General features: G+C 48.9%; 1 protein-coding gene across 1 annotated transcript in view; it reads right to left on the reverse strand.

Annotated features, from left to right (window-relative positions):
• TRPA1 (transient receptor potential cation channel subfamily A member 1) overlaps positions 1 to 14781 on the reverse strand; it is a 1042932-nt gene that overhangs the window by 202397 nt on the left and 825754 nt on the right. Inside the window, exon 21 of the mRNA XM_069220348.1 lies at positions 1738 to 1885. Within this exon, the coding sequence (XP_069076449.1) occupies positions 1738 to 1885 (148 nt within the window). The remainder of the gene's footprint in view (positions 1 to 1737; positions 1886 to 14781) is intronic.

A 14781-nucleotide genomic window follows, 5' to 3' on the forward strand; every position in this document is an offset into this window, starting at 1 on the left:
CTTAGCTTAGAGCCTCTGTGCACTTTGCTCTAAATGCTTTTTATTCGGCTTCGTACTGTTATTTTTCAAATAACCAGTTCTATGGTCTTGTTTTATTTTTTATATCACACTGTTTAGCCTACTTCAGCACTGGAGTTCTCAATAACACATTCCTGTTCACTCTGTGCTTCAGTCAAGGATACAGTCTGGTACATTGCCGATAGACGTGGTAGGAGTTTAGTCTTTGGCATTCCTGCGGAGGGACATTTTGTGATCACGCTGACATGTTAGTTATAAAAACACTTCCTTGTCCCAATACAAGGAAGAGGGAGCTTCTGACCAGGGAACCACAACTAGACGCTGACTGCCTCGTTGCAGATGCTGAACCAGATCACAGGCCTTTGCTCAGGTATGAGGGTTGATGTCTTCCCAGGGAATCTTCAATGCAAGTTAGAAGCTTAACATGCTGTGCTCGAAATAGAACTAGCTGAGAGAGAGTAGAAATTGTTAACACCATGATAGCGTTATTCTTATGTTTCACTCTCCTCGTGACTATTTCAATCCTACTGTGTTGTATGGTTCTGGTTATTGCGGCTCACGCCTTAATATCTAAAATGCAGTTGTTTTATTAAAACATTATATAAAACTTAAACTGCCTTTGTCATTTGTATATGAGATCATATTGTAAATGAGAGAGCTGGTTTGGATCTGAGTGACCACGACTTCCCTGCGAAGTTCCAAAGATGTAATGCGCTCGGCTGCCCAATCATCTCTTCCCCCTGGGAGAAAAGAGGCACTGCTAGTTAGCCGGAGCAAAACCGGATTTAGGGTGACAGAGGTCCTTCCAAGTGGGTCAGACTCAGTCCCCCACACCATGAACGATCCTGCTACCTAGAAATCCAGTAGTCTCATTCAGGATAATGAGAGCCCACGCGACACTATCACCAATCCTCTACATGTTAGACTCCGTGAAAGGAACAGTAGTCTTCTGTCTAAAATATGGGCATGCTTGGTGTGCCCGGCTAGGTCACAGGACAAGTCCAGAACTCTGATAGTAGAGTAAGGACTAGGTCTCGGCACAGATGCTAGACTAGCTTGAGGCAAGACCCAACAATTTAAAGTCAGGATACCACATAAAAGCAGTTGGGCATCTAGGGTAGGGGAAAACAACCGTTTATGATGGAGACATTCCCGTCCCAACTTTCTCCATGCTAGGTTTTCATTGTGCTTTAGGGAGTTTTCTATTGACAGCTCTGCAATTTTTTGTTTACAACTCACTGCTCAGGCTATTTTGTTTAAATCCACTTTTAATATATGGAAGTATTTGTGTGTACAACGCACATTGTCCATTACCCTTTATTTTTTGCAATTTTGCGGCTCCCACAAATTGTCATTCGTGATGGTGTGACCCTCCCTATAAAAATGCTTGTGGTAGAAGGGGCATGGCTAAATTTGATATGTTAATGCAGGTTTTATTGTTAGTGTAGGTTTCTGCCATCTTCAGTGATGCTTTGCAACCCCGTGAATATTCGACAGCTGCCACATTTGGTCCAATATATAATCATGAAAGGACTTAAATGTTCCCTTGGCCAAGGTAATAAAGTCGTGTTTCCAATATATCCAGAGCGTGAATGGTTTCCAATGGAACTGGCAATATGTACCAAAAAGAATGTCGGGAAACTCTGGATGTATTTATTACTCATTGCCATGACTTTGACAACCATAAAATGTGAAACGTTATTGAAAACAAACACATACCTTTATTTGTAATGGCTTTGGAGGATGGACTAAAGTTGAGTTACTTGCATATGGATTGATGCAGTTAAGAATTAAAAGAGTCAGCGGGATGAGTCCTAATGAATACACTGCTAAGTTCAAAATGTGTGCTTTGAACCCGTAGGCCATCCTGTGAGAAAGAGCAGAGATACAAATAAGTTTAAGGGTAGCTAAGATTGCTTGTGAGACAAAACTAATCACCAAAGTCTTAAAAATGCAAAGTACATAATGCATTTGTATTTTCATAATTAAGAATTAAAATATATGCGTTGTGCAGCATAAGAAACTGCATAGGGCTAAAAAGATTGTAGCTAAGGCAAAGAGTCATAAAGAGACTAATTCAGCAAATTACTCTTTAGACTTAATACACTGCAGCCAGGCATATGAACTGAATATGAAATTTCAAAAGCATGTTTGTAGGAAGCCGGCCTGCTATGTGGTGGCTACTTCAGGTTCTTACACCTTATACCAGGTACAGGTATCCCCTATTAGTGTAGTGTAGGCAATGTCTAGAAGCCAGGCTCTCTAGAGGTAGCTGTGAATGAGCAGCCAAGGCTTACCTAGGAAAGATGCAAAGCTCATGCAATACCACTGTAGTCACAGAATACTTATACACATGAAAGAATACACTCAGTGTTATAAAAATAAAGGTACTTTATTATGGTAACACCGTGCCAAAAATACTATAGAGGCAATACTCCCTTAGGAGGTAACTAATACTCAGGTTATGTAAACTAGTTGTCATAAATAGGCATAAGAATAGTTAGAAAACAGTGCAAACATTGTAAAACACAATAGAGAATAGTGGCCCTAGGGGGAGCATAAACCATATAAAAAAAAAATGGAATGCGAGAGTGATACCCCCACCAAGGTAACTGAAGTGTATAGAGGGGCACTGAGAGTACCAGGAAAACACCAAGGTAAGTACCACAACACCCACCAGCAACTAGGATATTACTAACATTTCCCCAGAACACCAACTTAGAATAAAAGAAGAGAATTGCAAAACCCAGAGATGACTGCAGGAAACCAACAGTGGATTCCGGAAGAGGAAGACCTGTGGAAAGAGGGTACCAAGTTCCAAAGACACAGTAGAGCCTAGTGGGGGCAGGAGCACCTACCCACCAAGATGAGGATAGCAGGAGTTGGTCGATGGTGAGGAAGAAGAGTCAGCACTGCAGTTGTGCAGTCAGAGTCAAGTTCCTGGAGGATGCAGGTGATGTTCCACGACAGAAGGAAGATTGCAGTTGGGTTTGCATGTTCGGATTCCACCAACAAGCCTTGGCACAGGTAAAAACTCACAGTTGATGGAAAGTGGTGCTGCCGGGGACCAGCAAGGCCCAGGAGGACTTAACTCAGGAGGGTGTATCAGAGGAGGCACTCAGTGTCACAGAGAGCCCACAGAAGCACAGGCAGCTCTCACAGCAGTCCCACAGGCCGAGACACAAAAGATGCTAAAGGAGCCCATGCAGCACCTCAAAAAGGAGTCCCAAGCCACAGGAGAGGCACTCAGGGAGCTGTGAGTCGCAGGATGGAGTGCTGGGGCTGGAGCTACATGATGTCTGAAAACCCTTTGGAAGAAGTGCCAACAAGCCATGGCAGCTGCAAAAGACGCGGTGCATGGGGTTTCTGTCCTGCGTGGGAAGGCAAGGGCGTACCTCCACCCAAGCTGGACAGCTGGTAGAGAGGACCATCTGTGCGCATTCTGACCACAACCGGTGTTGCAGAACCCATACAGCTTGCAGGAGAGGGGAACCATGCAGCCAGTCGTCATTGCTGTTGGTGCCTGCAAATGCAGGGGAGTGAGTCTTCTTTCCTGTGTAGACTGAAGACAGGGTATCCTCAGAGGATGCACAGCTGGGGAAATGTTGGAGAAGCTGGAAGGAGCTGTGGAAACAATGTTGCAGGTGACGTCTTCTTCTTTGTTGCAGATTGTCGGGTCCTGGAGAGTCCAGAAGCAGCTTATTTAGTCAGAAATCGAAGAAAGGGATGCAGAGGAACCCTGCTGGAATCTTGCAAGCTGAATCTGAGGAATCACCCAAAGGAGAGACCCTAAATAGCCCTGAAAGGGGGATTGGTCACCTAGCTGGGTGACCACCTAGCAGGAGGGTGCTCTGATGTCACCTGCCTCACATAGCCACTCAGATGCTCCCAGAGTTCCCTGCCAACCTTGGAATCAAGATTGCAGAAGCCAGGGAGCCCTGGAGCAGCTGATGAACAGGAGAGTGGTCACTCACCTTTCCATCATCCAGTTTTGCACCAGAGCAGGGACTGGAGGTCCCTGAACTGGTGTAGACTGGTTTATGCACAGATTGCACCAAATGTTCCCTTCAAAGCACACCAGTGGCTTTTGGATGCTACCCCTTCCAAGTACAGTAACACCTATTTCTAAAGGGAGGGGGTGTAAGACTCCTCTCCCAAAGGAAATTCTTTGTTCTGCATTCCTGAGCTTGAGCTGCTCCAGCAACAGGAGGGCAGAAATCTCTCTGTGAGGTGGCAGCAGCTGGGGCTGCTTGGAAAAGCTTAGAAGACTGTAGGAGCAATGCTGGGGGTCCTCTAAGGAGCCCCCAGAGTGCATGGAATCCTAGAACCAATATTTGCAAAAGTATTGGGGTATGATTCCAACATGTTTGATATCATACATGCCTAGGTTCGGAGTTACCATTATGTAGCTGGACATAGGTATTAACCTTTGTCCAGTACATGCGTAAAATGGTGTCCCCTCACTCACAGTCCAGGTAAAGGGATCTGAAGTTTGTGGGGACACATCTGCTAGTGCAGGAGTGCCCTCACACACAGGTACCTGCACCCTGCCCTCTGAGCTGAGAGGGCCTAACATAGGGGTGACTTAAAGGGACCTGGTGCAGTGACCTATAGTGAAAATGGGTGCATGCACCCGGTTCACGCAGACTGCAATGGCAGGCCTGCAAAGCCATTTGCATGGGCTCCATATGGGTGGCAGAATAACTGCTGCAGCCCATAGCGATCTCCTTGAAACCCAAAGTCCTGGGTACCATATACTAGGGGCTTACATGGGGGCACCAGTTTATCAATTGTGGGATGAAATAGGTTCCAGCAACCAAGTTTAAAAGAGAGAGCTATAGACTTCAAGGATCTGTATTTTTAGTTTAATTCTTGCAAAATTCCTATCTTTATTATGTAGATGTTTCTCATTTTGGTCTTGTTTTATACAAATAAATATTGGCTATTTTTCTAAAGCTGGTGTGGTGTACTTTTGTAGTTTTTTCACTGTAATACTGTGTGTGATGTGCAAACGCTTTACACATTGCTTCCGAGATAAGCCTGACTTCTTGTGCCAAGCTACCAAGAGGATGAGCAGGAGTTATCTGAGCTGGGTATCTCCCTAGACCTGACTAGAGTGGGGGTCTCTACTTGAGCAGGGTGTAAACCGACTGCCAACTAGAAACCCCATTTCTAACACTGGTTGTCAGCAGTGAGGATAGGACTTGATTTGCACTTGTCCTACACTGGCTGGCGTACACTACTACCATATCGCATAGCACTATGTATTACATACAGGCTTTTTGTTTTTGATTTTTCCTTTAATCTATCTTTGGTCTTGAGTTCAAGTTCAACTTCCCACTACATCATGTTGCAGTCAAGTACATCATCAGTTACATCCCTGGATTTCTTTTTTTGAGGAGGATTGGTTGGAAACCTACACCATGAAGGAACTGAAGTCAGTTTGCAAAAGCCTCAAATTCCAGGCTAGAGGCCTCACCAGGAAGGAAGAGCTACAAATGGCACTGAGGGCCTGGGTAGCAGCCAGAAATGCCAGTTGTCATTCTGAGGATCCAACTGGGGAGAAAATGGAGCCAAATCCAAGGAAACATGTGCCGGGGGTGCAGGAGCTTCCAATGGGGGAGGTACCCTCTGGGTCAGGCAACAGAAGTGTTTCAAAGGGCCTGACTCCAGAAGAGCTGGAAGACAGGAGAGAAGTCAGGAGACCTCAGTTGGAAAGGTTAAAAATGAAGGATGAAAGGGAGGGGTGAGCCATGGAGAAAAGAAAGATGCGTTTAGACCATGAGGTCAGAGTAAAGGAGCTGGATCAAAGTAGTAGATCCAGCAGCGATGGTGGCAGCAATACCTCAGTATACTCAGATAGGATAGTAAATGTTTCCAAGAATGTAGGAAGGGAGTACTAGAAGGGAGATGATATCCAAAGGTGGTTTCAGGGATATGAGGCATCTATCCCCATGAATTGGGTCCCTGAGAAGAACTGAGGAGCAGGATTGGGGAACCACTTCAGAGAGAAGTTGTTAGCTTTGGGTAAGGGGTACAACCTCACTTATTCTGACATGAAGGAGGCTCTTCTTACCACGTATGGTCTCACTCATGACAAGTACAGAGACCTGGTTAGAATGTATGGATTCTTTTTGCAAGGTCCTGGAAGGTTGGGTGAAGGGTAGTAATGTCACAGATTTTCAGCGGCTGTACAACCTATTTGCACAGGGGCACTCATCTAGTCTGTGTTTTCCAGAGCTACGTCAGCACTTGTCTGATAATACGCTGATGGACCACAGGAGCTTGCCATGGAGGCAGACCGCCGGGTGAGTACCAGAGTGCACAAGAAGGTGTATGGGGGAGACTCCACCAGAGGAAGGCAGGGTCCACAGCCACAGAGTGTGGGGACAAGGCTAAACAAAAGGACTTCTCCAAAGGGCCCCAATCTAGTATCCAGGGTAAACATGCCCACTCCAGAGATTAAAAAAAAACATGGGTCTCTTCAGGGAAGCCTGCAGAGAACGGACCCCATAAATGTTTTGCTTGTGACAAGGTGGGTCACATGAAGGGGGATCCCAAATGTCCCAAGTGGACACAGCCACCCACCGGAGGGCAGACCAAGGGAATGGTCAGAATAGCACGTGTGGAGGATTTGGTCCCAGGTTGGTGTGGGGATCCAACTGAGATTCCCCTTGTCTCACTAGGGGTCGGTGAGATAGTCCAGAGAAACCTAATGCCAGATAACATTAAAAAACACAGGCAGTGGGTGAAAATCAATGGGCAGAGGGTAGAGGCTCTCAGAGATACTGAAGCCATTGTGACCACAGTCCGGTGTCACCTGGTGTCTGAAGAACAGACAATCCCTGGTGTATTCCACCAAGTAGTTGCAGTGGACAGCTCAGAGCACCAGTGTAGGTGGCGCAAGTTCCCTTTGAGTGGGGGGGTCTCAGGTTCCTTGAGGGTAGCTGTGGGTCCCACCATGCCTGTTGACTGACTGCTGGGCAACAACCTTGAGACTTCCGCCTGGATAGAGGTTTAGCTCAGGTCACACTTGGGAATGTTGGGGTTCTCTGATTGGCCATGTGTGACCACTCTCTCCATGGCAACCAGTCAGGATAATCAGAAGGACCTGGAACCTCAAGAAGAGCCCTAGGTGCCTGCCAAGAGAAAGGGAAAGGGGCATGGGATACCCACCCCTCAAGTTTTCATGGTCCGGGAGGAGGCTGACCTCGAGGGGGACGCCCCGGCACCTACAAGAGAACAACTGGCCGAGCTGGGAGACCTACCTGGGCTGATCCATTAGCAGCACGAAGGGGGTCCCACCAGGGAGGAGTGCTGTGCAGAGCAGAAGGTGTGCCCTACTCTGATGGGTCTTAGGCAGCAGGCCTGATCTATTTGGTGAATGGTTTCCTGTATAGCAAGACTAAGGCTGCTGAGCCTGGGGCAGCCCATGTGCTGGTGGTACCACAGTGATTCAGAGCCTTCCTACTGGGTTTGGCTTATGATGTGCCTCTGTCAGGATATTTGGGGCAGGGCAAGGCCTTTGATAGGCTGTCCACACACTTTTACTGGCCCCAAATGCGGAAAAATACTGATGTTTTTTGTAGGTCCTGCCAGACTTGCCAAGCGAGTGGCAAGAGTAGAGGGAAATGTAAACCTCCCCTCCAAACCTTCCCTGTTGTGAGCACCCTTTTTGAGTGGATGAGCATTGACATAGTAGGGCCTCTGGATCCCAAGACATCCCTTGACAAATGGTTCATCCTGGTCATGGTGGACCATGTCACTCAGTACCAACAGACTATCCCCCTGAGGGCAGTGACAGCACCAATTGTGGCCTGGGCACTGATGGGGATCTTTACCCAAGTGGGTTTCCCCAAGGAGTTGGTATCTGACTAGGGCACCAACCTTATGTCCATCTACATAAAGGCCATGTGAAATGTGTGTGGAATCTGTAGGAAGGTGGCCTGGTGTGTGGTGAGTACCTATGGTGTTATCACCCTATAATAGGTCCAGGTATCTCCTATTAGTGAGGTGTAGGCAGTGTCTAGGTAGCCAGGACTCTCTATAGGTAGCTGTCAAGACTTATCTTGGAGACATGCAAAGCTTATGCAAACACACACTTACACACACGAAAGACCCACACAGTGTCACAAAAATAAAGGTACTTTATTGTAGTAACACAAATACTAAAATACTGTATAGGCAATAGCCAAACTGTAGGAAAGTAAACACACTATTATGTACACATCAGAAGTCAGTGATTATCATAAAAAGCAATATAAAACAGTAAAAACAATATCAAGTGCTGAAGGCCCAAGGTGGCGACCAAACCATACACTAAGTAAGTGGAATGTGAAAGTCTGGCCCCCGCCCAAGGAAGTGGAATCGGTAGAGGGGAGCCGGAGGAACTACGAACCCCAAACTTTAAGTACCAGCGCGTCCCCCAGCGACCAGGAGAAAAGAGATAAGTATCTGGTTCTCCCCAAACCCACCAAAAGGACTTCAGAAGAGGATTTTGCAAGACCCAGACAAGACTGCAAGAAACCAAAGGTGGATCCTGGTAGAGAAATACCTGTAAAGGAAAAGGACCAAGTCAAGTTTGCTTTGGAGTGTCCAGTTGTGGCATGAGCCACAACATTTGCCCTCAACCTCAAACGATGGCTCGACGACTACGCAAACACCCTCGCTCCACTCAAAAAAAACAATAATGCCTGCATCAACAAGACAGCTCCCTGGTTTACTGCAGAACTTCAGACTTCCAAACGAGAGTGCCGGAAAACTGAGAAAGCCTGGCGCCAAGAACAATCAGTGAGCAACTTCACCGCCCACAAATCAGACATGTGCAAACACCACCAGCTCATCCAGACCACCAAAAGATCCTTCTACAAAGAGCGAATCGACAACAATGCACACAACAGCAAGGAACTATTGATCATCATCAAGGAACTCACCAAACCCAAATCCTGCGCCATCAACCATCCGCACTCGCAAGACCTTTGCAACTCCCTCTCCAGCTACTTCCACCGCAAGATTGCAGACATACATGAAAGCTTCATAATGCCATCCCCCACCATCACCACCACTGACACGGCCAACCCCACTGCACCCTGCTGCACCAAAGTACTGAGCACCTGGACCCCCGCCAACGAAGAAGAAACCACCAAAACCATGAGCACCATCCACTCAGGCTCTCCAACAGACCCCTGCCCCCACCACGTCTTCAACAAGGCCAGACAAATCATCGCTCCCCAGCTCCGGTCCGTCATCAACAGCTCCTGCGAGACCACCACCTTTCCAGATATTTGTAAACACGCCGAAGTCAACGCCTTGCTCAAAAAACTCAAAGCAGACCTCAAAGACCTCACAAACTACCGACCTATCTCTCTGCTTCCCTTCCCCGCGAAAGTCATAGAGAAGAGAGTCAACAAACAACTCTCCCGCTTCCTGGACAATAACAACATACTCGACGTCTCCCAGTCCGGATTCCACAAAAAACACAGCACCGAGACTGCCCTCATCGCCTGCACCGACAACATCAGGACCAGACTTGACAAGGGTGAAACTGTTGCCTCATCCTTCTCAACCTTTCTGCAGCCTCCGGCACCATATGCCACAAAACCCTTCGCACATGCCTCTTCGATGCCAGAATTCGCCACAAAGCCCTGGACTGGTTCACCTCCTTCCTTTCTGAAAGAACCATTCTGGTGTAAAGCCACCAAGACCATATGTGGAGTCCCCAGGGATCCTCACTCAGCCCCACCCTCTTCAATATCTACATGGCTCCGCTCGCCAGCATCATCCGACCCTATGGCCTCAACATAATTTCCTATGCCGACGACACCCAGCTCATCCTCTCCCTCACGAGGAACCCCTGTACCACCAAGAACAACCTCCACACCGGACTTCTCGCCATTGCTAATTGGATGACAGCAAGCCACCCCAAGCTGAACTCAGGTAAAACCGAGATCATCATCTTCGGACCCAAAAAGTCAGCATGGAATGACTCAGGTGGCCGGCCACCCTATGACCACCCCGACACCCACCACCCACGCACACAATCTCGGCTTCATACTAGACACGTCTCTCTCCATGACCCAGCAAGTCAACACCATATCATCCTCTTGCTTCAACACCCTCCATATGCTCCGCAAGACCTTCAAGTGGATTCCAGTAGAAACCAGAAGAACGGTCATCCACGGCCTCATCAGCAGCAGACTGGACTACGGCAATGTACTGTATGTGGGGACCACAGCCAAGCTCCACAGAAAACTCCAGCACATCCAGAACGCCTCAGCACATCTCAGCCTCAATCTCCCTCACCACAAGCACATCTCCGCCCACCTTAGAACTCTACACTGGCTACCCATCAACAAAAAGATCATCTTCAAAATCCTAATCCATGCTCACAAAGCCCTCCACGACACCGGACCGGCCTACCTCAATGAACGACTTAACTTCCACATCCCGACACGCCAGCTCCACTCCACCGACCTCGCCCTCGCACCAGTCCCTCACATCCAACGCACCACATCCGGCGGCAGGTCTTTTTCCCACCTCGCCGCCAAAACCTGGAACTCTCTCCCCACCAACCTACGCAAGACCCAGGACCTCCTAGCCTTCAGAAAGCACCTCAAAACATGGCTCTTTGAGCAGTAGCACCCCCCACCCCAGCGCGTTGAGACCCTACCGGGTGAGTAGTGCGCTTAACAAATTATTGATTGATTACCCACCCATCTGTGGATGCAGGACCAAATTGACGTTGGATAAAGACAGTCAGCAGTACAGCACCAGAGCACCGGACGAACTTCAGTTCCTGAAGTGATGCAGCTGATGTCCTACATCGAAAGGAGAGTTGCAGTCAGTCAGTGTTGTGGAAAAACCACCAAAAGCCTTGGCCTTGAAGAGATGCAGAGCTGCCAGGGACCAGTAAGGCCCAGGGGGACTCAACCCGTGGAGGGGAGTCATTGGTGGCCCTCCGCAGTGAGGAGAGTATCATGAAGAGGAGGCAGCCCCCACAGGCGACCCACAGGCAGCAAGCACAGGAGTCAAAGTGATCCCATCCAGCACACCTAGAAAGGAGTCCCACGTTGCTGGTACAGCACGCATAGAGCTGTGCATTGCGGGGAAGAGTGCTGGGGGCTGGGTGTACACAAAGCCTAAAGATCCTTTGGAGGAGATGCCAACAAGCCTTAGTAGCTGAAAGAGACGCAGTGCATTGGGGTACTGTCCTGCATGAAGAGGCAAGGGCATACTGTCTCCCAAGTTGGACAGCTGGTACAGAGGAACAAGGGGACCACTCCAGACCACCACCTGTGATGCAGGATTCACTCAGCCCTGAAGGAAAGGAGATCCACGCAGCAGGTCATTGTTGCAGTTCCTGCTTGCGGATGCAGGGTAGTGACTCCTTCAATCCAAGGGAGATTCCTTCTTGCTTCTTGTGCAGACTAAAGACTCGTTGCCCTAAGAGGATACACAGCTGGGGAAATGTTGCAGTTGCTGGAAGGAGCCAGACAAACAATGGTGCAGAGCAGAGTTGTCACTGTGGATGCAGATTGTTGGTTCCTGGAGGGTCCAGTTGCAGTTCCAGTGGCCAGAGGGTGAAGTAAATGATGCAGAGGAGTCCTGCTGGAATCTTGCTCATCGAATCTGAGGATCCACCCAAGAGGGAAACCCTAAATAGCCTGGGAAGAGGGCCTGGTCACCTAGCAGGGTGACCACCTATAAGGAGGGGGCTCTGATGTCACCTGTTGTCCTGACCATTCATGTGCTCCCAGAGGCCTCTGCCTACCTTGGACGCCACATGGCCGAATCAAGTGGGCACCTGGAGGAGCTCTGGGCACCACCCCTGGGGTGGTGATGATCAGGGGAGTCGTGACTCCCCTTTATATTGTCCAGTTTCACTCCAGAACAGGGATCGGGAGTCCCTGGGCTGGTGCAAACAGTTTCATGCAAGGAGGGCACCAAATGTTCCCCCTCAAAGCATACTGGTGGCTTAGGGAGGATACCCCTCCTAAGCCATGTAACACCTATTTCCAAGGGAGAGGGTGTTGCTTCCCACTGCCACAGTAAATCCTTAATTCTGCCTTCCTGTGCTTGAGCTGGTAAAGCAGCAGGAGGGCAGAAACCTGTCTGAGTGGTAGCAGCAGCGTGGGTGGCATGGAAAACCCGATAAGACTGGTTGGAGCAATGCTGGGGGTCATCTAAGAAGCCCCCAGATTACATGGAATCATACAGCCAATATTGGCAACAGTATTGCGTATGATTCTGACATGTTTGATACCAAACATGCCCAGCTTCGGAGTTATCATTGTATAGCTGGTAGTGACCGGTGTTCAGTACATGGGTAAAATGGCTTCCCTGCACTTATGAAGTCTAGGAAAATGGAACTGTAGTTCGTAGGGGCACCTCTTCTCATGCAGGGGTGTCCTCACACTCAGGTACTTGCACCCTGCCCTCTGGGCTAAGAGGGTCTATCGTGGGGGTGACTTAGAGTGACCTGGGGCAGTGAACTGAAGTAAAAGGGTTATGCACCTTTCCACACAGGCTGCAATGGTAGGCCTGTAGAAACATTTTACATGGGCTCCCATGGGTGGCACAATACAGGCTGCAGCCTAAGGGGGACTCCTGGTGCCTTAATGCCCTGGGTACCTAGGTACCATATACTAGGGACTTGCATTGGAGCATCAGTATGCCAAAGGTGGGGTGTGTGAAGTCCCAAGTAACAAAATTCAGAGGGAGAGAACACACCCACTGGCGTCGTGGTTAGCAGGATCCCAGGGAACACAGTCAAAACATGCTGACATCAGGCAAAACGTTGGGGTAACCATGCCAAAAGAGGGTACTGTCCTACAAAGTCAACTACAAGTTCACCACTCCTTACCATCCACAAAGTAACAGGTTGGTTGAGAAATTCAACTGAACCCTGAAATGTAGGATTGGGGGTCTGTCAGACTCTATGAGGAGTAAGTGGGATGTCATCTTGCCATGCCTCCTTTTTGCTTACCGGGAAGTACCACAGAAACGGGTTGGCTTTAGTCCCTTTGAGCTGTTGTATGTGCACCTGGTGAGAGGACCTCTAAGTCTGGTGAAAGACGGCTGGAAGCAAGCTCCTAGGAAGTTACCCCAGGATGTATTTAGTTACATGCCGGCCTTCAGAAACCAGACTGCCCCTTTCAGGAAGCTCGCTCAATAGAACCTAGAGGCAAGCCAGAAGGACATGAAACGGTGGTACCACCAAAATACCACTTTGGTTGAGTTTCAGCCTGGCCAGAAAGTGTGGGTCCTGGTCCCAGTAGAGCCCTGTGCTCTGCAGGACAAGTGGACAGGGCCATTTGAGATAAAAAGAGCGCAAGAGTGATTTTGCCTACTTGATGGGGTTGCAGACTCCTTTGAACCCCTTCAGGGTCCTACATGTGAACCGCTTCAAACACCACTTTGCGAGGTCTGAGTTGACCATGCTTCTAGCTACAGATGATGGGGTGGAAGAGGAGAGTGAGCCTCTCCCTGACCTCCTGTCTGCCAGGGGGGAGGATGGATTAGTAAAAGGTGTGGACCTCTCCCCTTCTCTGACACTAGAACAACAGAGTGACTGTCACCAGTTACTAGGACAGTTTTCAACTCTGTTCTCACTCACTCCAAATGTCACCCATCTGTGCATGCATGATGTGGACACTGAGGACAAAGTTTACAGGTTAGCTAACAGAGTGAAGGTCAGCATCAAGGATGAGTTGTCCAAGATGTTAGCTTTAGGGGGATTGAGTACTCCAGCAGCTCTTGGTCCAGCCCACTGGTTTTGGTACCTAAGGCTGCTGCACCTGGTGCCACACCTGAACATTGGTTCCATGTGGACTACTGTGGGCGCAGTTCAGTCACCAAGATTGATGTCCACCTCATCCTCAAAGCTGATGAGCTCATTGATCAGTTAGGAGCTGCCAAGTTCCTCAGCACATTTGATTTAAAGTCTGGGTACTGGCAGGTTGACTTACCTGATGGACCCAAGGACAGGTTGGCCTTCTTCACACCAGAGGGGAAGTTCCAGTTGTGGGTTATGCATTTCAGGTTGAAGAACACCCCTGCCACCTTCCAAAGATTGGTCAATCAAGTCCTGGCTGGGTTGAAAATTTCAGTGCCACCTACCTTGACAACATTGCTGTTTTCAGCTCCAGTTGGAGGACCACTTGCACCACCTATGGGAGGTATTGTAGATGCTGCAAGCCACAGGCCTCACTTTAAAGGCCAGTAAGTGCCAGATAGGGTAGGGGTCAGCGGAGTACTTAAGACACCAGGTAAGAAGCGGCCAGATACCGCGCCTACAACCCAAGATTGACACCATTCAGGCTTTGGCACCCCCCAAGTCCCAGACAGAAGTGGGAGCCTAATTAGGCCTCACTGGATACTAAAGGAGATTTGTCAAGGGTTATGGCACCATTGTTGACCACCTGACAGAGCAGACTTCCTAGAAGCAGCCTAGACAGGTGATCTTGACTGAGGCATGCCAAACTGCATTTGATACCCTGAAGGAGGCCAGCACCCATGCTACTGGCCCCTGACTGCTCCAAGGAATTTGTGGTACAGACAGATGCTTCAGAGCATGGAGTGGGAGCGGTACTCTCCCAGCTGAACGAAGAGGGCCTAGACCGACCTGTAGTCTTCCTTATCAGGAGACTACTCCCCAGGGAACAGAAGTGGAGTGCAATTAAAAGTGAAGCTTTTGCTGTGGTCTGAGCATTGAAGAAGCTAAGACCGTACTTGTTTGGGTCTCACTTCTGGGTTCAGACCAAC

This window comes from Pleurodeles waltl, chromosome 2_2 (genome assembly GCF_031143425.1).
Source record: "Pleurodeles waltl isolate 20211129_DDA chromosome 2_2, aPleWal1.hap1.20221129, whole genome shotgun sequence".
Taxonomy (NCBI): domain Eukaryota; kingdom Metazoa; phylum Chordata; class Amphibia; order Caudata; family Salamandridae; genus Pleurodeles; species Pleurodeles waltl.